Source organism: Oryza glaberrima, chromosome 8 (assembly GCF_000147395.1).
Source record: "Oryza glaberrima chromosome 8, OglaRS2, whole genome shotgun sequence".
Taxonomy (NCBI): Eukaryota; Viridiplantae; Streptophyta; class Magnoliopsida; order Poales; family Poaceae; genus Oryza; species Oryza glaberrima.
Genome location: NC_068333.1, coordinates 10195029 through 10219665, shown reverse-complemented (window position 1 = coordinate 10219665; position 24637 = coordinate 10195029). Strand labels below are relative to the sequence as shown.

Genomic DNA, 24637 nt, shown 5'->3' with positions numbered 1-24637 from the left:
GTGATTAACAGGTGCCTCATCCCATATGACTAAGGAGGTTTGTTGAATTAATTGAGCCAAGTGAGTGTTCTTCTTAATAGAACAAACTGAATGCTCTTGTATGTCCAATGGTATTCTAAAGCGAGAATGAGGCGTGCGGCCACCAGGAAGTAGAAGTGATGCTATACCAGAAGAAGCAACTGCCAAAGCAATTTTCCCTTCAGCCCTTACACTATTTAGTAGGGTATTCCAAAGGAATGTTTTCCCTGTCCCTCCATAGCCATAGATAAAGAAGGTATGCCCAATGTCACTATTTAAAGAATTGAGAATAGCATCATATATATGTCTCTGGTTCAGATTTAACTTGCCTAACTGATCAGCCGCTTCAATCGATATCTTCTCTAGATCATATGCTTGTTCATCTATTAGCAGCCTATTGCCAAGGATGGATGTGCTTTGAATAGTAGGCTCAGGTAAATGGAAATATGCCAAAGTACGACCAACATTTCTAAGTATGCTATCGATCTCGGAAAGAACATAGGACTTGACATATTGTATGACTGAAGGTGCAGAAGAATTTATACCTAGTGTGGCATGGTTAAGGTGGTAGGCCGCATCTTGACCCATTGAAGACAGATGCTCTTCAAATAAACTCAGTGGGTGTGTAACATCACAGAAAAGAAGCAATGTTACAAATAACTCACGGAGTTGGTAGGGAAGTGCCCAATGAGTCGCATCAGTCATTGCGAAGGACCATTCACGGTCATCACCAAGAAGGCCTAGGGCTTGACATGTAGCTTGGAATGTAGGATATACATGTCCTTCAATGGTCCGGAGATCAGAATAGGATTTTGCTCCTTTGACAATGTGCAGCAACATTCTAAGGTAGTAGACATCTCCTTGGGCAGGACAAACATGTGCTATCCTTCCAATTTTCTTGCAGCAATTTTTCCGTGGAGCCCAATATTTGCCATTACCATGCCAGGTAAAGTATTCTGGGAACTCTGCATATGTATATGCAGCAGCCTGAGAGTATTCTCTATTTGCAGCAAACCATGCTGTAAGTTTCGTAACACGATTGCGTGGGTTATCCAAGATCTGTTCCAGATTATCATCCTCTGTGAATGTAACATTATTCTCTAATGGCATATGTACATGGAGACGCTCAATAGCAGGATCAGTATAATGAATCTCAAACTGAAGTAAACGCCATGCCGCCTCATTCGGCGCTACACATCTACATTCTAAATAGTCATGAATCTCATTAGTTCCAGCACATGCCCGCTTGCGCTTGAGACTAACCCTCGAACAATCAAAACCCTTAGCAACATATTTGAATAGATACTTTTCCATTCCATCACGATTAACTCTTTCCACGTTGATATGCGCCTCATATTTGACTAATAAATCGATGTTGTGGGGGACACCATGCCGATTATCAAGAGAAATTCCATTTTTGGCAACAATTATATCATTTTTTGGCCGAGCATACCTTACATGGCCATTTGGCAGGATTGTTGTTTTCTCAGAATATTCCTTCGGGTAATTCTTTGAGCATTTACCGTCAACCATGCATGAACAATGCGGATTTGCATCACCACAAGGTCCATGCATCATGAATGCCGCAACAGCATCATAACCAACTCGATCAATGGATGGATCTGGAAGCTGTGCCGATATTAGTCTGTCAATATCAGCAGGTGTCAATGGACAACTCTTATCTAACCACAATATGATGTGAACATGTGGAAGTCCACGCTTCTGAAATTCAATTGTGTACACAACTACAAAAAAAGAAAAAATTATGTGAGAATGACACATACAAAATATTTGAATATATGAAGTGTGCAGTATGTTGTGTCATGATTCATGAACAATTAAATTACTACCTGCAGTGACAGGGCCAAAAAATTTCTTCTTTACGATGTCGTCCATGAAGAGGTGCAGCTTAACATGGAATACACGATTAATAATATCAGGCCTATCTGCTGAGTGTTGCCCAGGGATGATAGCCAAAGCTTGTGTTACCTCTGACCATAAGGAATTTGATGTGAAAGTGATAAACAAATCAGGGCAACCATATTTTCTACATAGAGCAACTGAATCTAAGTAATTTTGATATAAATATCTTGGCCCCCAAATATAAGAAGAAGGCAATATAACTCGCTGCCCGGCATCTGATGCTTCTGTGATGCCTGAATGGACCATAGTGGATACCTCACTGAATGAAGTTGTTCTATACTTAAGCTGAAATGTCTTGGATCTGTAGTGACTCAGGCGAGATTCTTCCATACAACAATAGGCATCTATGACATAGGCCTGGGTTCCTCTCTTGCAGCGCATAGGAGTATTGAAGTCATCAGCTCTGTCATGAAGCCTATATGCAAAGTATTCAACCATAGTAGCCTTCTTTCTTTTGATAGCTTGTGATCGAGCACAACGTCGGTATGTGATATTTTCATGATAGCCATCCTCCCCATATGGAAATAGAATTGGATATTGCATTGACATAAATTTACAATGCTTTTCTTCAACTTTTTGTAAATGACCCGCTTGGTCCTGCACAATAAGGCCACGGCCAACATCACTTATACCTACATCACCAACAACTAACCCAACAACCTCTGATGCAACTGGAGCACTAAATATATCACCATGCTTGTCGGGATCACCAAATAATCTTATGATGTATCGATCATCACCATTTTCAGCCAATCTATCACGAGCTGTCCTAAATAGGTGGACAATAGGATTGTGGGTGTTGAACATGTCTATAAGTCCAGCCACAATATCCTCATTAGGACAAAAACTCCTATTTGCATAAGTTCCAACATTCATCCTATTCCTGATCTCATTTTCTGTGTCAAAGATATATAACTGAGCATACTCTGGTCGTCTTCCTTCTTTTGGTATGAGTGACCCAATGCAGTGGCAGAGCTGGCCACTAATCTTGAAAACATATGGGCCTCGTCCATCATTGATAGAATCAATGACATTTACACCCATCGATGTGAAGGCAAACATCGAATTGTAGAACCTAATATTCTCAAAAAAATGGGCTGACAATGATCTGTTAACTCCTGTGAGTAGACTATGCAAAGGTTCTGGGGGTGGCCTATATGGAGGTAAGATGAACACTCCCACCTTTACAGCATGTATTGTATATTGGTGATGAGCTGTGCTGTTCTCGGCGGACACGCTCCTCAAACCAAAAGAAAGCCCCACAATATGGACAAGTGTGACATGGGGGCCCAAGCCTTGATGGAGAGAAAATAGTGCCTAGTAATTAAAAGAAAAGGACATAAGTGTGTGTAAAAGGTGGGAATTTTTTTTCGTGCTATTGATTGACATACATCAGGTCGAGCATCAGAATTACATTAGTGAGTCGAACAGCAGGTCGAGCATCATACTGTATGAGTGATCTGATTTGACATGTCGAGCATCAGGTTCACATCAGCAAAACCACGATAATTGATGAGCAAATGGTCTGTACATTATTAGCATTGTAGTTGTCATGATTTGTAAAGGGTGAAATGAAATGATAGTTGTAGAGAACTAATATATGACTAAACTTACGTTGGTGTGTGGGAGATGGAGACAATAAGGCTGAAGAGGTCGACGATGAACATGCTGTCATTAGTTACATTTGTTGAAGAATTAGGAGAGAAACACAGTAAAATAAGTGGAAATAGGAATAGGACAGACCTCCATCGACAGTTGCAAAAGGTTGTGTATGGCCACAATTGATAGGAACCAAGGTGGATGACTGAGACAGACCGGTTCGTTGTCGAACATTCCGTTGTAGCACATGGATATGCGTCCGATGCTCTATCATTTCAGTGGTACTATTAATTTCTAGAGAAAACAACACGTGTTAGGGAAAAAAAATTTTGTATAAGGCATGAAAGTGCACATGTAGATAAACATGTGAGTGGATAAAGAATATAATCAAACCTCTAGATGATTTGGCAGCCATAGAGAGCTTACGCTTTCGACATGATTGAGCAGCTGTTATAGGATCCGGGTGGGGAAATCCTGATTTAGAATATGAGCAACAATTTTCGGTCAAAAAAGAATTAGGATAATAACATGGGAAATTGATATGTAAATGTGGACTGCGGTAGGTTGAACTGGTAGTGATGATTATGCATAATAAATGGAAAGAAATGCCATACATTTGGAAAACAACAGGGTAGACAATTAGAACGAAAAAAAAATAATCAAAACAACAAATATTATACCAGCAGACTGAGCAAGTAGTCTTCGACGTATAGAGCGCCTTGATGGCAAATGAAAACTTGTAGGGAAATCACCAACATGGGAGAGGGCGTCATCAGCCAGCAGAACAACGCCATCGCTAGGAATATTCCCTAGGAAATAGATATGGCACAATAGAATCATTTGTTGGCAAATAGGAGAGCTCAATAGGAAAATGGTTTCAAATGTAGAAATAAAAATTTATATGGCTTGGAGCTAACCTGAAGGTATAAAAGCTCTCTCGGGTTGCCTGCGCTTGCGAGCTGGTTTAGGTGTTGATGGCCCAGAAGAGGCTGACATCATTCAAACTGATTTATGAAAGTAATTAGTGGTTTACTGGAACTATAATAATGAAAGTGATATATTTTTTATAGCAGCCAAAACATCATTATATGTGTAGCAATCAAGTAGTATACATATAAAGAGAAATTTATGCATCCATAAAGTGGCACATTAGGTACTGGCCAGTTTGCTATATCTTTTTTTTTTTTTGCGATAGGAAGCTCATTTCATTCATCAGGGAACAGCAGGATTACAATCTTCAGTCACAAGGTGCTCGATACAAGCTGGGGCTGACTGCCACTCACCCAGCCTGTCATCAGCCGTGACTTGCTTCGCTAATACATGAGCTACATGATTGCAAGATCGGGGGGTGTACAGTAAAGTAAAACCATGAAAACCGGAGCTAAGCTCTATAGCATCACTGATAATCGACGCAACATGCGATCTTTGAGAGCCACCCTGCTTCCACAGTTTGGTTAGCTCTTGGCAGTCCGTCTCCACCTGGATTCTTAAGACTCCTTTCTCCCGGGCAAGTTGTATCCCATCCCGGCAGGCAAGGGCCTCCATCATCAAAGCATCCAAGCCATGAGGATGCCATCTAGCCCGGCCGCCTTTGAACCTCCCATCAACATCTCGTAGGACTGCCCCTGTTGCTCCCTGGCTATCGTTCCTAGAGAAAGCTCCCTGGCCAGTTTGCTATATCAGGTAATACTAATTAAACTATATGGGAAGAGCCATAAAAGGAAGCAGATAAAATGCACTACACATCTAGTCATAATTAATCTTTTTGACCAATTGATATGGAGTTCTTTAAATGTGAGTGTACTTGCAAATTGTAATGAAGAGGCTATAATGCATTTTGTTTATGAAAGAAAGCACCAAACTGGAAAGAAGGTTAAAAAAAAGATATGCACATAGGGAAATTGATAGGCAGTAACAGAGAAAGTTCAAAATCAAACCACCAAGACCAAATGCCATGCTGAAGCGTACATATATTCTAAATCGACCCAATATGGCAAGCCAAAATAAATAGCAAAATTAGCACTGCAATAATCCAAATGCCAAGCTGCAAGTTGACGGCCTACAAATATTTAATAAGCTGACAGGCAAAATGAGAACATATCAAGGAAAAGCGCATATCTATCTTTCGTTCATTAGCATATTGTCATATAGTGTTTAATCTGAAAAAATCGCAACCTTGGTAGTATTCACTCAGCCTAACTATCGCAAGGAAGCATAGGGAAATAGATTCATGTTTTGGCTGTTAACAACAGCAAAGATTGATCAGCCTGGGCATTGTCTCGGTGACTCAAAACTGAAAGAAAGCAAGATTGGTATCCAACAGCAACAAAGAGCAGTATAGAGAAAAATGACTTACTGAAGAAAACCGAGAATGGAGGCAGCCGTCCAGAGCAGACGGGCTGGCAGATGGCAGCCGCTCGACCAGGGCAACAATCGGGAGCCTTGTTGGGTGCGGCCAGCACGCTGATAGCCTGACCGATGGAGATAGCTGGACGACGACTATAACCAGCGGCAACCACCACGGGGCAACCCTACAATCACAGGTGGTGGGTGGGGAAGAACGCAGGCCGGGGAAGAGGAAGGCAGCCGCCGGCGAACTGGTGATCGATGGGGCGGAGGGGATGGCGTCGATTTCTCCGATGGATTAGGGAATTCTCTTCATGAATTGGGGATTGATGGGTGTGTGGTGGAGAGGGCAAGCAGATGGATTAGGGATTTATTTTCATGAATTGGGGATTGATGGGTGTGTGCTGTGTGGAGGGCAAGCATATCGGGTTGGCAAGCGGACGGACAGATCACAGCCACGACAGAGCATCGCACGGCAACGCAGCCGGAAGGAAACTGTTGCACTGTAGCAAAATACTGGCCTCTGGTGGAGCAAGTTACTGTTGGTAGTGGCTTAGGAAAAGGACGCGACTACACAGCTAGTGCTAGCTGATTTGTCTAAACAAGCTACTACTCCATCTATGAGAGACACTATCCACTTATATTTCAAATACAATTTTCTCTTAAACTACTCATCTGATCTACGCTCCGATTGCACCGTTGTGTTCGTAACAATTAAATCTTTATAACAAGATCTCACACGATTATACTTTGATGAAAAATCACAAATTACTTTTATAATATATCTAAATTACTTTTAGATTTCACTAAGTTACTTCTTAGACATATGAAAGTAAATTCAATAAAACCTAAAAGTAATTTACATATATTATAGAAGTAACTTAGAACAAAACGAAGGTAACTTTAATTAATGCCTTTTTTCATTGAACAAATTATCATATATATAAGTTACTTTTAGATTTTATTAAAAATACTTCCTATACATTCATAATGCTCTGAGGTGATTACTTTTATTATTGTTTTTAGTTAATTCCATAATTTGTGCTGATTAATTTAATTTCTAGATAGAGTCATATTTTTATCTTTACAACGAACTTACTTCAAATGACATGTCAAAGTTACATTCGTTTTGTTCTAAGTTATTTCTATAATATATGTAAATTACTTTTAGACTTTACTTAATTTACTTCTATATGTTTAAGAAGTAACTTAGTGAAATCTAAAAGTAATTTAGACATTTCATAAAAGTAATTTGTGATTTTTCATCAAAATATAATCATGTGAGATCTTGTTGTAAAGATTTAATTGTTACGAACACAACAGTGTAATCGGATTGTAAATCGGATGAGTAATTTAAGAGAAAATTTTATTTGAAGCATGAATGATAGGAATATTTTCCCTACTTACTTAATGGATTAGTACTATAAAAGGCATGCATGTTGACATAATAGGTTGGTACAAATCCTTTCACCCTAGCATTAAACTCTAGCTTAGATTTCTCTCATATTTGGCAACTGGACCGTCGCTGCTTAGTACTAAACCGAGAGCGCTCTTGGTTTAGATTTTACGTTAGGAAAACTAAAGATTTAATATGATTAACCTAGCATTACTCGTATGGGAACAACAAGCAAGTTAGAAACAGCAACTATGGGAACAACAACTACTGAATCAATTTTTCACATGGGCTTGACGCGATGGCAAATTGGCAATTGCGAAATTGACTCACCTGATCAGAAAACCTACGATCGTTGTCCTCGTTCAAAGGTCCAGTCGGTGCGCAAGCAAAAAGCAGCGGACAGCGGGGCTTGCGTCGGCGCGGCGGCAGGGGTGCTCGGCGCGCCGCTCCCTGGAGGATTGCGCAATCTACCGATCTCGTCGCATGAGGAGTGAGGATGAGGGTGGCGCCGCGGCGGTAATCTCGCTCGCTCGTGAGGAGTGAGGTCTCTCTCGCGTCTCTCGCAATTGTCACCGCGCCTGTTGGGTTCCGTTTTCTCGCATGCGCCTGTTCGGTTCCTGGATCAGGGCGATGTGGATGCAGATAGATGGACGGTATGGATTCACCTGTTGATTTGGCTTGTAGGATTAGAGGGGTGCAACTCCTCCTTTTTATATTAGTATAGATATAGATAAATTGTAGATATAATTACTATATGATTGCATGTTGAGCTTTTTGTGCTTAATGGGTTGATGTGACATGCTTGCATGTGATATTTAATGAACATTAGCTTTATAGAAAGAAGGGATAAGTTATACTCCCTCCATACTCATAAAGGAAGTCGTTTATGACAATGTTTAAGTCAAACCTTGGGAATATAAATCATGAATAACTCTCAAGTTATTGAGTGTGAAAATGTAAAAATTATACGTATAGATTTGTCTTGAAAAATATTTTCATAAAAGTATACATATATCACTTTTCAACAAATATTTTTATAGAAATAAGAAGTCAAAGTTGTGTTTTAATGACCGTGCCGCTGTCCTAAACGACTTCCTTTACGAGTGTGGAGGGAGTATAGAAGTGTCAATTTGTCAAAATAACGGTAGTGTCGAGAAATTTAACAATATGCCACTCCATAAAAATGGCTTTAACAGAATGCCACCCTCTAGGATGTTCTTATAAAAGTTCCACTCAATAGAGGGTATTCCTTAATAGAATGCCACTTTCGGCTGTTTTGAAGCTTTTAACGTGAGAAATGACAAAAATATCCCTGATTTGCATGAGCGGCGGTGGTGCAGTGGGGGCGGCTTGGTGGGGGAGGAGGGTGGGGTTGGTGGCCGTGGCGGCGAGCGCGGCAACGCCGTTCTCAGTGACGAGGTGGAGGGAGTGGAGCTTGAGTCAGTGGAGGCCTAGGCCGAGGCGGTCAGCGACTCGCGCGAACGTGGGGTTGACGCGACGTGGAGCGGCGCCCGCGCGTAGAGGGTGAGGCGGCGGCACGAGGCGGCGTAGACGGAGAGCCAGCGACGCAGACGAGGAAGCAACGCTTGCGGTCGCCAGAGCCGAGGAGGCCAAAGACGACGGCCAGGAGCTCGGCAAGGAGGTCGGCGGTGTAATCCTCCTCCGCGGGGGCGTCGTCCTCAGGGTAGGCTGTGCCGCCACATGCTTGGCGGGGGGTGGAGAGGGATGAGGCCGAGGCGGCTTGCAGGTGGTGGTAGTGGTAGTGGAGTGGGGTGTAGGGGCTCATGGCCTATGGTCAACGACGGCAGCGGCGAGAAAGAAGGAAATACATTTGGTGGTGCAGGGGTATTTTAGTCATTTTACGAGTGAAGTCTGATAAAAATATCCAAAGTGGCATTCTTTTAAAGAGTACCTCCTATTAGCTGGTATTTTTATAAGGACATTTTAGATAGTGACATTTTGCTAAAGTCACCGCTACGAAGTGGCGCCCCGTGCGTCAGTTCCCCACTCAAACCCTCGCTTCCGCCGACCACACGGCCGCACCATGGCGCCGCCGCCGGAGCTCATAGACAACGTCACCGCCTCCCTCCCGCCGGATCTCATCTCCGAGATTCTCCTCCGCCTCCCGCCGGATGAGCCCGAGCACCTCTTCCGCGCCGCCCTCGTCTGCAAGTCATGGCTCCGCGCCATCTGCGAGCACGGCTTCCTCCGCCGGTACCGCGCCTTCCACGGATCCCCTCCCCTGCTCGGCCTTCTTCACAGGCTCAAAGTCATGCAGGGAGACCCCGCCGCCCGCCTCGCCCGCACCACAGCGGTGCCCCTCTCCCCCGATCCCACCTTTCGCCGGGCCCTCGATTGCCGCCATGGCCGCGCCCTCCTCCACGCTTCGGACGATGATTGGTATCTCATTGTCTGGGATCCCGTCACGGGCGAACGGCACCGCGTGCCAGAGCCTGGCATCCCGTGGCTGATCTACTCCGCAGCAGTGTTCTGTGCCGCGAGTGGCTGTGACCACCTCGATTGCCACGGCGGTCCCTTCAGAGTGGTTTTTATAGCCACGGACGATGACGACGAACTCGTTAAGGCGAGCGTCTACTCGTCGGAGACGTGTGCGTGGAACAAGCCAGTGATTCTTGCTGATGGTTATCAAACCTGGCAAGAGCGTTTGCAAGCCATCACTAGAGGTGAATCATACCGTACACCTTATGTCCAGCCCAGGCGAGGTGCCCTTGTTGGAGATGAAATCTACTTCACGCTTCGGAATGAGAATGCAATCATCAAGTACAACTGGGCCGCGAACTGCTTATCTAAGATTGACCCGCCGATACGAGATGTGTATGACATTTCCCTCATGGAGATGGAGAACGGTTCACTGGGTTATGCCTGCATTCAGGGTTCCAGCCTTTATGTGTGGTCGAGGAATGCCAGTTCAGAAGGGGCTGCAGAATGGGTACAGTGCTGGGTGATTGAGCTGGAGCAAATGGTACCTGTTGCCAATCGCGGTGATGAAGCATTTGTTGTTGGCTCTGCAGAGGGTGTGGGTGTCATATTCATGAGCACAGGTGTTGGATTATTCACGATCGAGCTCAAGTCAAGGCGGGTGAAGAAGGTTGAAGAGCCTGGGGTCTACTCTAGCGTCTTACCCTACATGAGCTTCTACACTCCTGGTATTGTACTAAAAATTGCTTATCTCCTGTCCTTCATTTCCTTTACAGCTTCTATATATTTGCTTTGTCATAATGTAACTGCAATATTGTAATTTTAATTGACAAAAACAGTTTTGTGTATGCTAGAGAATACTGAATAGAGGCATTGCAAATCAGAGCCTTAATTTTTGTGATGAGAGTTTGCTTGCTAAGAACCATGACCTTGCATTGGTCTAATATATTCGGGATACAAACTTGTTGATCTGGTATATTTGTTACTCTGTTACTTTCAAGCATATCTGTTACTCAGGCCCAGTTGATTCATGGAATAGTTCATGCAGCAGTAAGTAGCTAATAGGCTAAACTGGCTATTGCTAAAGATTTATAGAAGCCTTCTTGTTATGATATTTATAGAAACATTAGATTTTCCTTAAATGGTATTGGTACCTTCTGGCATAGATGAAGCTCATATCTCAGACCCAACCTTGTAACCTTTGGAACTGGTTCTCTGTACATAGTTCGTCAAACTGTAAAGTTTGAGCTGGACAGTTGGTTATGAGTTGTGTGTTTGACTGTTTGGTGTGTTTCTTTTTTTCAGATCGTGGCACATTGTTATCGCTAGCGAGGACTCACTGATACTCAAAACATGTTGCAATTGACTTCTTCCAGAGCTACCACTATGAAATCATTTATTTTCTGTTCGGCAGTATAAGTATGAACAATGCAAGTAATCATGTTTCGAATGTGGTTCTAGTGTCGAATTCATCCTACCAACCATGAACTGTATTTAATTTATCATGTCTGGCATATTTCAGTTGAGCCTCAGGTACAGGAAACTAAAATCTAAAATTATGTTGACTTTTGTTGCTTCCATTCAGAGATCTGCAAGTCATGCGAAGCTGAATAGCTGGATCATGTTTACTTCGATTACAACCTTACAGGGCCGGGGTAGTGAGGTGGGTTTGATCAGTCTTGCAATTTTTTGGTGGTCAGTTCAACCCGAATATGAGTGGAATATTCTTTTTTTTACCAACTAAACCCACCTAATCCTCAAACCAAACAGCTGCAAAAAAAAAAAAAAAAAAAAGGATGGCCCCGACCCGACGTTCAACTTGCAGCTACATATTGGTATTCAAGTAGTAGCTCCTGCCGCATCTTAACTGCCATCTTAGTGAACCTTTTGCATCATGTCTTATTGGCAGGAAAATGTTTTGGACAAGGACGGGAAATATGGATTATAGCATCATCGATCCTCTTGCACCAAACAATGCTGCCGTTTTTGTTTCCGTTTCATGAATAAATGAATGTCAAGTGGTACAGCTCGATCGAAACTTGTGCTCTCAACATTTTATCTGCTTGTTTCCGTTCCTACAATACTTGTGGACTACGATTACTTTTTCAGTTGTAGACTACTGAGTACCGACTACGGAGTACTAGGCTTTTGTCTGATCACTACTGTGCTCAACTTATTCAGGAGTTCTTTATATTGTTTGGGACAGGGAGTCGTATGTTTATAAAGTTTTCCCAGGTTTTACTAGTTTTATATATCCCACGAAAATTCTATTGGCTGTTCTGTTTTCAAATAGCCCTATTGGTTTGCAAACATGTAATTATATAATTGTTAGCCATTTATTTATTTTAAAGCTTCATAATATCTTAAACTTCTATGGTGGCTTCATATATGCATTAATAGTTACATCTCTATTTCAGGTGAACTATTTGTTTAAGTTTAGGTTCAAAATTACAGCTAATATCTCCAATGAGGAACAAAACATAATATCCACACTAATTTCTTTAATCAAGGATTAAATTTCTGGGATGTTAAAGTCCCTTAAAAACTTGATGTGCATAAAAGGCAACATCAAGTTGTGGATAATGAAATGGAAAAAGTTACCCCCCTACACTATTCTGGAAGTACGAATTACCCGCTCAATTAAAAAACCAAATATTCTTCACCCTCAATTTTTCATACGGGACAGATTTACCCTGATAGATTTCGGAGCGGTTTTGTTTCTATGTGACAGTCCAGTTAGTATAAAAAATTATAAAAAATGTAGGACCCACATATGGTAACCAAGAGAAGAGGCCGAACGAATAAGTGGGCCTATTATTTTTAACTTTTTTATGTTCATTGGTCACGTGTGCACCATGTAGGACCAAAACCGCTCCGGAATCGTCAGGGGGTAATTCGACCGATATGGAAAGTTGAGGGCGAAAAATGTCTAATTTTTTAATTGATGGGGGTAATTCCTACCGCCACAATAGTTTGAGGGATAATTTGGATTTGTTTCCTAACAAAATATGGATAACGAATGGGCGGACAATTAATCGGAATTTGTTGGAAATTTAACATTTTTCAAATATACGTTAGTTGATAATAATTTGACCTCTTTTAGAGAGAAATATATTTAAATGTATTCCTACCATCCTTGTCTCATGGTCGTCATCAGAAGCAAAGAAGAGGAAGTCAGTTCCTTCATTCCTTGTTACTTTCATAGTGTTGCGCTGTGAGAATTTTGGGAAGGCAAACGTCTAGGTCTAGCCAGCCAATAGCAGTAAAGAACACACTAATGGGTTGGAATGCTAGATTATTGTGGGATGGGCCTATGTCATCGCACAATTATATTGTTACTAGCAAAAGTGTCCGTGCGTTGCACCGAGTGATTACGGAGTGTGTACAGTGATCAAAAAAGTATTGCTTAGGGACCTAAATCAGACTTTTTCCCGCCCTAGCCGGTCGGCCCATGGCCTCTTATGCGCACATGCGGGCGCTCCCACCTCCTCGGGCCGCAACCTGGGCCTGGGCCGGGAAGCCTCCCCGCGCGTGCCTCCACTTGGGTTGAATTCGGTCCGGCCAGTGCCGGCCGTCCGATCTTAGGGTTTCGATCAGACGGTTGGGCGCCGACGTCGGAGGGACAAAACCCCTTCCCTCCCGGCGCCGGCGAAAACCCTAGCCTCCTCGCCCCTTCACCGGTGTGCACACTCGTCGCAGGGTGAGTGCGCCGCCGTCGAGGGGCCTTGCCCCAATGGCCCTCCCCGTCGTCTTTCAAGCGGCGCCCCTCCCCATCGTCTTCTGCGGGGCACCCTCCCCTCCGCTAGATCCAGTGGGAGGGGAGGCGGCGGTGGCCCGGCAGCCTAGATCCGATGTCCTGGATGTAACACTAGTAGAGAAACCATATTTGGTCGGTCGACCCAAATCCACAATAGTCCCGGTTTTTAGTCCCGGTTTATAAGAGAAAGATCTTTAGTACCGGTTGTTGTTACCAACCGGGACTAAAGTTCATCTTTAGTCCCGGTTGATTCCATGTCAGACCGTATCAGGGTACTAGGATCTTTAGTCCCGGTTAGTAACACCAACCGGGACTAAAAACCTATTTTTAGTCCCGGTTGATGTTACTAACCGGGAATAAAAATAAAAAACACACTATATAATCCCTATTACCGATCCTCTTTTCCCGTCCACACAACAAACTCCTCCCTCTATCTCTTTCTCCCTCTCCAACTTCTTTATCTCTTCCTTATCTCTAACTCCTACCTTCTCTTTCTTTTTTTTCCTTCCATTAGTCACAGCGAAGCAGACGGTGGCCGGCGAGGGGGCGCGGGGGGCCGGTGCGGCGGCGGCCGGCGCGGAGGCGCGGGGAGCCTCGCGGCGGCGGCGCGGGGGACCGCGCGGCGGCGGGCGAGGGGCCGCTCGGCGGCGGCCGGTGTGGCGGCGAGGGGGGCCGCTCGGCAGCGGCCGGCGCGGCGGTGCAGTGCGGGGGCCTGCGCGGCGGCGGCGGCGGCGGCGGCGGCCGGCCGTCGCAGAGGGGAGGAGGGGAGGCGGCAGTGGCCGGCCGGCCAGCTTTTCTTTTTTTCTTTTTTATGATTTATCCTGTGATGTATTTGATTTGTGTGTGATGGGGATCTGTGATGTATTTTTTAGAACTTGTGATGTAATTTTTTAAAAGTTTGTGATGTATTTGGAGATGATCTATTTGAGGATTTGGAGATGTTCTGTGATATGTGAGAATTTGGATTTGGGATTTCTTGACATGATTAGGGGATGGTGTGAAATCAATATTCAATACTAAAACAATGAAAAAGAGAAAAAAAAGAAAAAATATCTTTAGTCCCGGTTGGTAACAACAACCGGGACTAAAGATGCTCCCATCTTTAGTCCCGGTTGTTGTTACCAACCGGGACTAAAGATCGATTTTTAATCCCGGTTATTTGAACCAGCGATCTTTAGTCCCGGATTCGTAGTCCCGGTTGGAAAACCGGGACTACAGGGGGGTTACGAACTGGGACTAAAAAGCATTTCTCCACCAGTGTAACGGGAGGGAAGGGGAGGTGATGGCGGCCCGGCCTCCCCTCTGTCGGATCCAGCGGGAGGGGAGCCAGCGGCGGACCGTTGTCCCTTCGACGGCGGTGGCAGTTCGGCAGCGACGGTGGCACCCTCTCCTTCCGGTATCCTTTTTCTTCTTGTGTTCTTGTATCCAATTCATATGCTTCAGTTTTATTTGTGCGATGGAATTCCGACTGGGACTTGGATTGGGGGATGTGCGATGGAATTCCGACTGGGATTTTTTTGTTGGGGGGTGGACGAAAGACCACTGCACGGATGAGGTGACAAAAGGAAAAACACGAATCTTTTAATTAGTTAAGAGATGGAGACGGATGATTATCGGTAATGACAGATTTATTCGTTCATTACACACTTAATGATGACCGTATCGGCATGACGGTTAGGGAATAACCGAAAATTTTGGTTTTGTTATTTGGTCTTTAGTCTTAAGACCAATTGGACTTCGACAAACCTCAAGACCTAACACTTTGGCCTTAGGTCTGTTTGGTTCGGTCTCGGTCATAGATCGAACTAACTGTACCAGAAGTTTGATTTGCAAAAAAAAGCCAAGTAATCAGTACAAGATCGATGAGTCAAAGCAATTAGACATATCTACAGTTTGATGCCACTAGCAAATCGAGCACAATTCAGAACAAAAGAGGCAAATCGAGCACGATTCAGGAAAAAAAAAAGAAGCCAATCGATACTTGCATGACTTGGATCCCATCAATCTCCACCAAACCACTAGAAGCTCCAGGGACCAGATCTCATTCATCCCACCGTCTCCTGTCATTGTTGTTCCTGTTGCTCCTTTCACTTTGCTCATGGCCAACCTCCTCGGCACAGCCTCTTCCGCATCCACAGTGCTCATAGCCAGCCTCCTCGGCCACGTAGGCCTCCAGAGCACAGCCTCTTCCGCCTCCACGGTGCAGCCGACCAGCAAACACCAGAGGGCGTCGAGTTGGGACAGTGGTGTTGGTTTTGGTGAGAGGTGAGATGCGGCGGTGGAAAGGGACAGCACAACGCAGGTCGTCGATGACAGTGCCACACCATGGGAAGTTGTGATCTCCATTTTTTCTCCAAAAACTGGGAGATGGGGATTGGCGAGGATAAGATCATGCCTAGTGATGGTGCGGTAAGGTGTTAGAGCATCACCAATTCTCCTATTTCATTCCCAAAACTAATTTTTCAGGGATTTTAAGTTTCCTCCAGGTTACTGTACTGGGCCTAGTGGGCAATGATGTCATATGTATTATTGGGTCACTGATATATTTTGGTTATTCGGTTAACCGAGGCCTAAGTCCAAATTAACCGAGAACGACAAATTTATTAGTCTCGATTAATTTGGTGTTGCACCTGTGGCCCGTATGTGTATCAACAGACATATTAACGATCATTACGACCATTTACCAGTACTCCTACAATGTTAGCTATTTACTTATCCATGCTGTTCTGAAACATCACTTATGTTCTTATCCAATTATGTTAACTGACTAAGCAAAATAAAGCACAACCCAGTCCAGCTAGAAGCAGCCCAGTGGCAGCACGGGCCGCACGAAACACTCAGCATCCTTCGGGAATCCATAGTAGGGATTAGGTCAGTACATTCTTAGGCGAGCAGTGGATTATATCACCCCTATTTTGGACCTTCTTTAACGAAGAAACCACGTGAGAGTCAAATAGCATACAAGGGCAAGAATGCAAGATCACTACTAAGTTCAGAGAACACTAATAAAGTTTGGATTATAATTGATAAAAATTCAGAGCAAGAAATTCTGATAGCGGAGCCTTCATGGCCAGTGCGTGCTGATGCTCATTCTGATAGTTGGCCCATTCCTGTAAGGCAGGAATCAAAGCAAAACATTACTGGAGCCATCGTGGGCGTGTTGATGGACGATGTGATTACAGAAACCACATTACCGAAAGTGTATACCGTGCTCTCAAAACGAACAATAAAAAGTAGGGAGCCAGGTATTCATCTTAGCACGACTTGTAGTTTCATGTAGCTGAGCCCAACATAAACCAAACAGTAACTGAAATGTGCCAGACATGTTAAACTGCTTAGGGTTCATGGTTGGTAGGATGAATTCCACACAACAATCACATTTGACCATGCATTGTTCGTACTTGTACCGCCGAACAAAAAATAAACAGCTCTGTAGTGGTAGCTCTGGAAGAAGTCAGTGGCAGCAGATTCAAGACAACGGATTTGTCCATTTTGCAACATGTTACTCTTGAGCATGACATCAAAGATCAGTGAGTCCTCGCTAGCGATAACAATGTGCCACGATCTGAAAAGACACCAAGCAGGCAAGCACACAACTCATAACCAACTGTTTCCAGCTGAAAATTTACAATTTAACGAGCTGTGCACTTAGAACTAGTTCCAAAGGTTATAAGATTGGGTCTGAGATGTGAGCTTCAGCTATGCTAGAGAGCATCACAATACTTGTAAAGAAAACCTGACGCGACACAATAGGATAATACTCCCTCTGTTTAATATTATAAGTCGTTTGACTTTTTTCTTAGTCAAATTTTTTCAAGTTTGACTAAGTTTGTAGAAAAATATACTAACATTTCAATACAAAACAAACATATTATCAAAATATATTCAAAGGTAAATTTAATGAAACTAAATTGGTGTTGTAGATGTTAATTTTTTGGCAAAATTGGTTATATAGCATCAAAAGTTCACGTTTTTGTTTTTATAGCACCGAAAGATACCGGTTCACTTTAATAGCACCCAAAGTTCACCCCATTCACATTTTTAACACTTCCGTCAATTCTCGATCGTTTTCCGTCCGTCTTGATCGCTATTGACCCAGCTACGCACACGATATGACGTTTGTACCCCTCACAAGTAGTAGAATGCATGGCAATGAGGGGTACAAACGTCATATCGTGTGCGTGGCTAGGTCAATAGCGATCAAGGAGGATGGAAAACGATTGAGAATTGACGGAAGTGTTAAAAATAGGAACGGGGTAAACTTTGGGTGCTATTAAGGTGAACCGGTATCTTTCGGTACTATAAAACCAAAAACGTCAACTTTTGATGCTATATAACGAACTTTGCCTAATTTTTTCTATAAACTTAGTCAAATTTAAAGAACTTTGAGTAAGAAAAAAGTCAAACAACTTATAATATGAAACGGAGGGGGTACTATATCAACAGGGTTCTTTAAATATATAGCAATATCCATTTTAGCCTAGTCACTACTTCATGCTTCATATGAACTATATCAAACTATTCCATGAATCAACTGAGCCAGAGAAGTTTGCTTCAGCTATGGCAGAAAATAACAGAAACTTTTATAGCAGCTAACAGACAATACCAGATCAACAATTTTGTATGCATAATAGCAATTAGACAAATGCATGGTCATGGTTATTGACAAGTCAAATCTAAAAAAAGAAGGTTCTGATTTCCAATGTGTATATTCAATATTCTCTAGCATACACAAAACTGTCTTTGTCAGTCCATATAACAGATATTGCAATTATATTATAACTAAATAAAATATATAGAAGCTGTAAAGAAAATGCAGTACTGCTGATAAGCAAGGTTTAGTACAATACCAGGAGTGTAGAAGCTCATGTAGGGTAAGACGCTAAAATAGACCTCGGGCTCTGCAACCTTCTTCACGCACCTTGACTTGAGCTTGATCGTGAACAAGCCAACACCAGTGCTCACGAATATGACACCCACACCCTCTCCAGAGCCAACCACAAATGCTTCATCAATGAGATTGACAACAGGTATCATTTTCTGCAGCTCAATGACACAGCAGTGTACCCATTCTGCAGCCCCTTCTGAATTCACCTTCCTTGACCACACATAAAGGCTGGAACCCTGAATGCAGGCATAACCCAGTGAGCCGTTCTCCATCTCCATGAGGGCAATGTCATACACTTCTCGTATCGGCGGGTCAATCTTAGAAAAGCAGTTCATGCCCCAGTTGTACTTGATGATTGCATTCTCGTTCCGAAGTGTGAAGTAGATTTCATCTCCGACAAGGGCTCCTCGCCTGGGCTGGACATAAGGTGTACGGTATGATTCACCTCTAGTGATGGCTTGCAAACGCTCTTGCCAGGTTTGATAACCATAATCAAGAATTGCTGGCTTGCTCCATGCACCCGTCTCCGACGAGTACACGCTCGCCTTAACGAGTTCGTCCTCATCGTCCGTGGCCACAAAGACCACTCTGAAGGGACCGCCGTGGCAGTCGAGGTGGGCACAGCCACTCACGGCACAGAACACTGCGGCAGTGTAGATCAGCCACGGGATGCCAGGCTCTGGCACGCGGTGCTGTTCGCCCGTGACGGGGTCCCAGACAATGAGATACCAACCGTCGTCCGACGCGTGGAGGAGGGCGCGGCCATGGTGGCAATCGAGGGCCCGGCGAAAGGTGGGATCGGGGAAGAGGGGCACTGCGGTGGTGCGGGCGAGGTGGCGGACGGGATCACCCTGTAGGACTTGGCGCCTGTGAAGGAGGCCGAGCAGGGGAGGGGATCCGTGGAAGGCGCGGTAGCGGCGGAGGAAGCCGGGGTCGCAGATGGCGCGGAGCCACTCCTTGCAGACGAGGGCGGCGCGGAAGAGGTGCCCTGGCTCGTCCGGAGGGAGGCGGAGGAGGATCTCGGAGAGGAGCTCCGGCGCGAGCGAAGCGGTGACGTCGTCCATGAACTCCGGCGGCGGTGGCAGCGGCGCCATGGTGGTCGGCGGAAGCGAGGGTTTGGGTGGGGAATTATAAGGATTGGAGAATAGAGGCACGGGGCACACTGCCTTCTTTGTACTACAAATTTGCTAACCCGTTAGACCAACTTTGACACCTGCGTTGGATGGTGTCCATGATGGACGGTCCATCTGTGCATCATGTGCTCCCTCCGTTTTATATTATAAAACTTTTTAGCATTGTTCACATTCACATAGATATATCTAAATCCATTAACATCTATATAAATATGTATGAATATAGTCAATGTTAAAAGTCTTATAATATAAAACGGATGAAGTATTTATTATGGACACACACCTATTATCGTCAGTACTCGGTAGCTGCTATCAAAATTTGAATTTAAAACTTAAAATTCTTGATTATAGTCAGTTTTCTAGTTTTTCATCCTAATCATTTTAATATAATCTTTTACATGCGTTTGTAATACATGAAAATTTTCTTCATCATTGGTCAGTCATGACCATACCTTGGAGTGGTAATGGGCCAAGGTTTATACGCATTTCGTATCCCATCTCAATCTTTAAATATTCTTTAATCTTAAAAATCTACTAAATTTCAGCCTAACCCTTTTTATCCGGTCCTTATATTTTGTAGGTCAAAAAATTGGGCTCGTTACCACTTCTATCCATACTACGCTAGGACCCATGTATCCTTAATTGATTTTTTTATACGTGCACCCAAACACACCACACTCGCTGATTCGCACCTCCACAAATGCATCCTCTAACACATGCTCAAAGAAATGAAAATCTAAACGGCACACCCCTGGTCTAACTAAATCATATTGAAAGTCCAACTGCATATGCGAGTAATATTGAATCCCGTAGAAAGATCATCAACATGTGCATAATATTCATGAACATAAGATTTAAACCCTCAAGGTATCATGCATCCACGATTTCATCGCCCATGATTCCACCACCACACCACTAGTACTTACCCATCCATCATTGATTTCTATTTGCACACATATACAAATGGTTAAAACCACAAAGGATATCTCTACTACCTTAAAAGTGGAGTTGTTATTCTTTGGTCACCTCCTCCCATTTTGCACCGCCCACGCATGCTTAGTGTACTTCGTAGGTAACCACCGGATCAATGTTTTATCACTAATATTCTTACAACATATGGACATGTTAATAGTCTACAAATAATAGGCAGTCATACGATCTTGGATCGATAGACTAGATTAAACTCTAGTACGGGGTAAATGTTTGCAACCAATTGGGGTAGAGCTAACTTGACATACGATATTTTACACAATTTTCATTGTCTAACTAAGATAGCGTTTAATTATAACAGCATCATCATATTTTTACAACTACTGGCGTTGTAATCTATACCTAATTAAAAAATACATGAGGCTTCCGTAACCTTTTTCGTCTGTCATCGTCTCCCAGTTGGCCCCGCTCCGTTTCTCCCCCCTCCCCCAAGCCTCCATCTCTCTCCCTCTTGGATCTTATTCCGTATTTTTTTTACAAGGATTCCGTTTTCTTAGAAGTCCAATCCATTGCACGCATGCTGTGCACACCTCCAGCTGCCGCCCGGGCCAAACCCTACACCGCTGACACGTCAATCTACCTCCCCGTGAGTTTCCTCCAATTGATTGCGGATTCGCATCGATTATGGGTGAAACAAAAAGAGGAGATCGAGTGGATCAAAAACCCTTAACTGGTTTTGGGAGATCGAGAAAGATTCGTCCGAATTTGATAGGGAGGATCGACTTTGGCATTGTACGGGTACAAGGCTGTCGTCCGGAGGTTAAAGACGCTACTAAAGATAGTTGATGTATCACTGGAAGAAAAAAACACCTTTACCCATTGCAATGCACGAGCATTTTTTCTAGTAGGAAGAGAAGATAGAGGAAGTTACCGAAAGAAAGTATGATCGGAGGACAGTTCAGATGTTAGTGTACAAGGAGAGAGTGTTGTTCGACGGCCGCGGGAGGCGGTGGTATCACAAGTTCTAGTAGAGAGAGGAGAAGAGGATTGTGATAGGAAGATATTAGTTTAAGACCCAAAATTAATAATTTCATCGTAATTTTAGCTACGTACAACAAACTACGTGCCTGTAACACCTCACACTTTTACCACTATAGATAAAAGCGCAAGGTTGTGGAATATTATTTAACAAAGTATTGTTTTTTCTAAATAATACCTCACAATCAGAGACCACAATAGACAAAATAATTATAACCACCTTTACTTTGTTCCAGAGTTTTGAGGCCATCTCTAATCCATCTTATACTTGCAAAGAATGGGACCTATTGTTGACAACTTTTTTTTTGGACGAGTCACAAAAGACAATCGACACACCTAAATGTCTTGCGGTAATATGGGATTTCCAACCACCGCGATCTAGAAAAGCCAAATAAAGATGGGTTACCGGCTAGCAGAGCGGATTTAAAGACCAAAATTAGCCTCAAGGCCAGTTTAGATCAATATGAGGGTAAACACCCATCTCGTGGGTGAATTGGAAGGTTTACGGGACAAACTTACAAAGGGATTTCGAACTCTCGCAACGATGGCGAACGATTTATGGTGCAAATCAACAAAGATGGACGAACCAGGCTTGAACTAGGAAAAAAAAAGTAGACGCGATATTGAAAAAAGATTCAATTGGCTAATTACGTTGAAAATAGATTATGTTGGTTGTTTTTCCAATTGAACTGGCCTTGGCCCTTATAAAGGGGTTCGTCTTGCCTCCTATAGGTCTTCCTCCACCTCAATTTCAGGGTAGAGATCAATTAGAACTCGAAAAATACCTCCCCATGCAAGGAAACTCAAGACTCGATGAAATTTGACCCGGACTTGGACTCTGCCAATCTGATCGGCCACACGCCGCCAGTCAGACTAGCTCCACACACCGGTCAGACCGGCCTATAAGCGGTGGTCAGACCGGCCCCGTGAAGGAAACCGGGCGCCTTCCAAAATTTGGTAATGTTTTCCTATTTCGAATCTAGGTGCCAAATTTGGGGGTTAACATATGCCCCCTGCCTTTTTGTCTATATTTGAGAGCCAAAAAGCGTAGAACACGCGGTTTTAGGGCGATAACCTAATTACCTGCCATATCACCTCCTAAGCATCTTGCCAGACACTTGGGAAGTATTTCTTCAAATATTTCCCATTGATTGCTCTTTAAAATCATTCTCCTTGCAAAGTTTCAAGAAAATACGCATTCCCTCGAACGATTCCACATATCCGATAAGGACCTTCCCATCTAGGCAACCACTTACCGAAGTCCTTAGATCTAGAACCCAAAGGAAAAATCGTCTTCCAAACCAAGTTTCCTACTTGAAATGATTTTTCTCTCACTCTTTTTTTATAGGCTTTGGCTACTCTCTTTTTTTCCTTTTCTATCTCCTCTAAAGCCTTTAGACGTTTATCGGTCACATCATCAAGATTGTCTCCCATCAACGTCCTATATTCTTCGGCCGATAAATCATCTTGCTTGATATATCTAACAGAGCCAAGATTTACCTCTACTAGTAAAACGGCTTCTTGCAAATAGATTAACTCAAAAGGAGTAACTTTAGTACCACCATGCTTAGATATTCTATGAGCTCATAACGCTTCAGAGAGTACCTCATGCCATCTCTTTGGATGTCCCTCATTATTTTTCTTGACTAATTTCAACAAAATCTTATTACTCGACTCAACTTGTCCATTAGCCTGAGCATAGTAAGGAGAAGAACTTAACAATTTAATATCATAAGATTCTGCAAAGCTTTTCACTTCCTTAGACATAAAAGAATCTCTTTGATCCGTAGTTAAAGTTTGAGGAATGCCAAACCTATGAATAATATGCTTCAAAATAAAGTCAATTACCTCCGTGTGAGTCATATTCTTGAGTTGCACGGCTTCGGCCCACTTGGTGAAGTAATCTGTTGGAACTAGCACGAACCGATGCCCATTTGGTGATGAATGATGAATTTGACCTATGAAATCCAAAGACCATTCTCGGAACGGCCATGGCTTGATGATAGGATTCAACACTACAGCGGGTGCTAATTGGACATTGTCGAATTGTTGACAAGCTTCACATCCTCTATTGTACTTAAAACAATCATCAACCATCTTTGGCCAATAGAATCCCGCTCTATTAAGTAAACATTTCATCTTGTTGTAGGATCAAGGAGGTTAACTAGAGGGGGGATGAATAGCGGTTTTAAATTTTTTGTCTGAAACCGAGTTTTGTATGAGGAAGCATAAATCAAAACGGTTTTGCACAATTCAAAACCTAAACAACTAGTCTAAACTAAGTGCACAAAGAAGCCTATGTTGAGGTTTGCAAGCCTAGGATGATTTTAGCACAAATAAACTCTAGTATGTAAACTTGCTCAAAGTAAATTGGCACAAATGTAAATTGCACAAAATAAAGAAGACAAGAGACAAAGTATTTTTCCACCTGATGTTTGGAAGTTTGCCAAAGCCAACTTCACCACTCAAATCACCAAACATCCAAACCTCTCGTCAACAGATGGGCAAGGTGGGAGCCGGTCTCGAAATGGTCTCCCAAGTCTCTATCACTATGGTTGTTCTTCCTCCACTCTGGAGATGGCAAACACCGAGCCACTCACAACCAATTCCAGGCCTTCTCCACAACCTTCTCGGAAAGGTCATTGGGCAACTCATTTGTTGGGTAAAACCTATCGATGACGTTATTTTTGGCCCGATTGAGATAACTGTTATCCATGATGGCTAAATGCTTGATACAAATGACTTCTCACATCTATGACCTTTGGTTCGTGACGGGAGTCCTTCCTGATACAAATGAGGGTTTCCGCCCGATTGAGATGACCTATCCCGTGCTAGTGGTTCGTCACCAAGATTTTTTAGAAAAAAAATACTGAATTTTAGAAAATGCATGTACTAGCTAATTGTAGGAGTTAGGGATAAAAACGGAGCGGATAGTTTCCGTCCGCTCCGGACAAAAACGGATACGGATACCTTTCGGATCGGATAATTCTCGGATAGTTCGGATACGGATACGAATACGGATATTTTCTCCCATATACGAATATGAATATGGTACCAGGGTTTCCGTCGGATACGGATAATAATTCGGATATCCGGTGAACAGTGCTATTCGGATATCCGCAGGAACCATGAGACATACCCCATTTCTTTCTAACTCTATAACCTTCAAT

General features: G+C 43.3%; 2 protein-coding genes across 3 annotated transcripts; one reads left to right on the top strand and one right to left on the bottom strand.

Annotated features, from left to right (window-relative positions):
- The first annotated feature begins 9239 nt into the window (after positions 1 to 9239).
- Positions 9240 to 11975, top strand: LOC127781368 (uncharacterized). 2 transcript variants are annotated; one of them, XM_052308315.1, is made up of 4 exons: positions 9240 to 10449; positions 11027 to 11140; positions 11307 to 11384; positions 11631 to 11975. In XM_052308315.1, the coding sequence occupies exons 1-2, from the start codon at positions 9327 to 9329 to the stop codon at positions 11062 to 11064; spliced, it is 1161 nt and encodes a 386-aa protein (XP_052164275.1). In that variant the 5' UTR covers positions 9240 to 9326; the 3' UTR covers positions 11065 to 11140; positions 11307 to 11384; positions 11631 to 11975. The 2 variants fall into 2 exon arrangements, with proteins under 2 accessions (XP_052164275.1, XP_052164274.1); XM_052308314.1 differs by having other exon boundaries at positions 11027 to 11384.
- A 4757-nt stretch (positions 11976 to 16732) lies between these two features.
- LOC127781176 (uncharacterized) lies at positions 16733 to 19522 on the bottom strand. The gene is made up of 2 exons (XM_052308094.1): positions 18329 to 19522; positions 16733 to 17043 (listed from the first exon to the last, which is right to left on the bottom strand). The coding sequence occupies exons 1-2, from the start codon at positions 19458 to 19460 to the stop codon at positions 17006 to 17008; spliced, it is 1170 nt and encodes a 389-aa protein (XP_052164054.1). The 5' UTR covers positions 19461 to 19522; the 3' UTR covers positions 16733 to 17005.
- Between the last annotated feature and the right edge of the window lie 5115 nt (positions 19523 to 24637).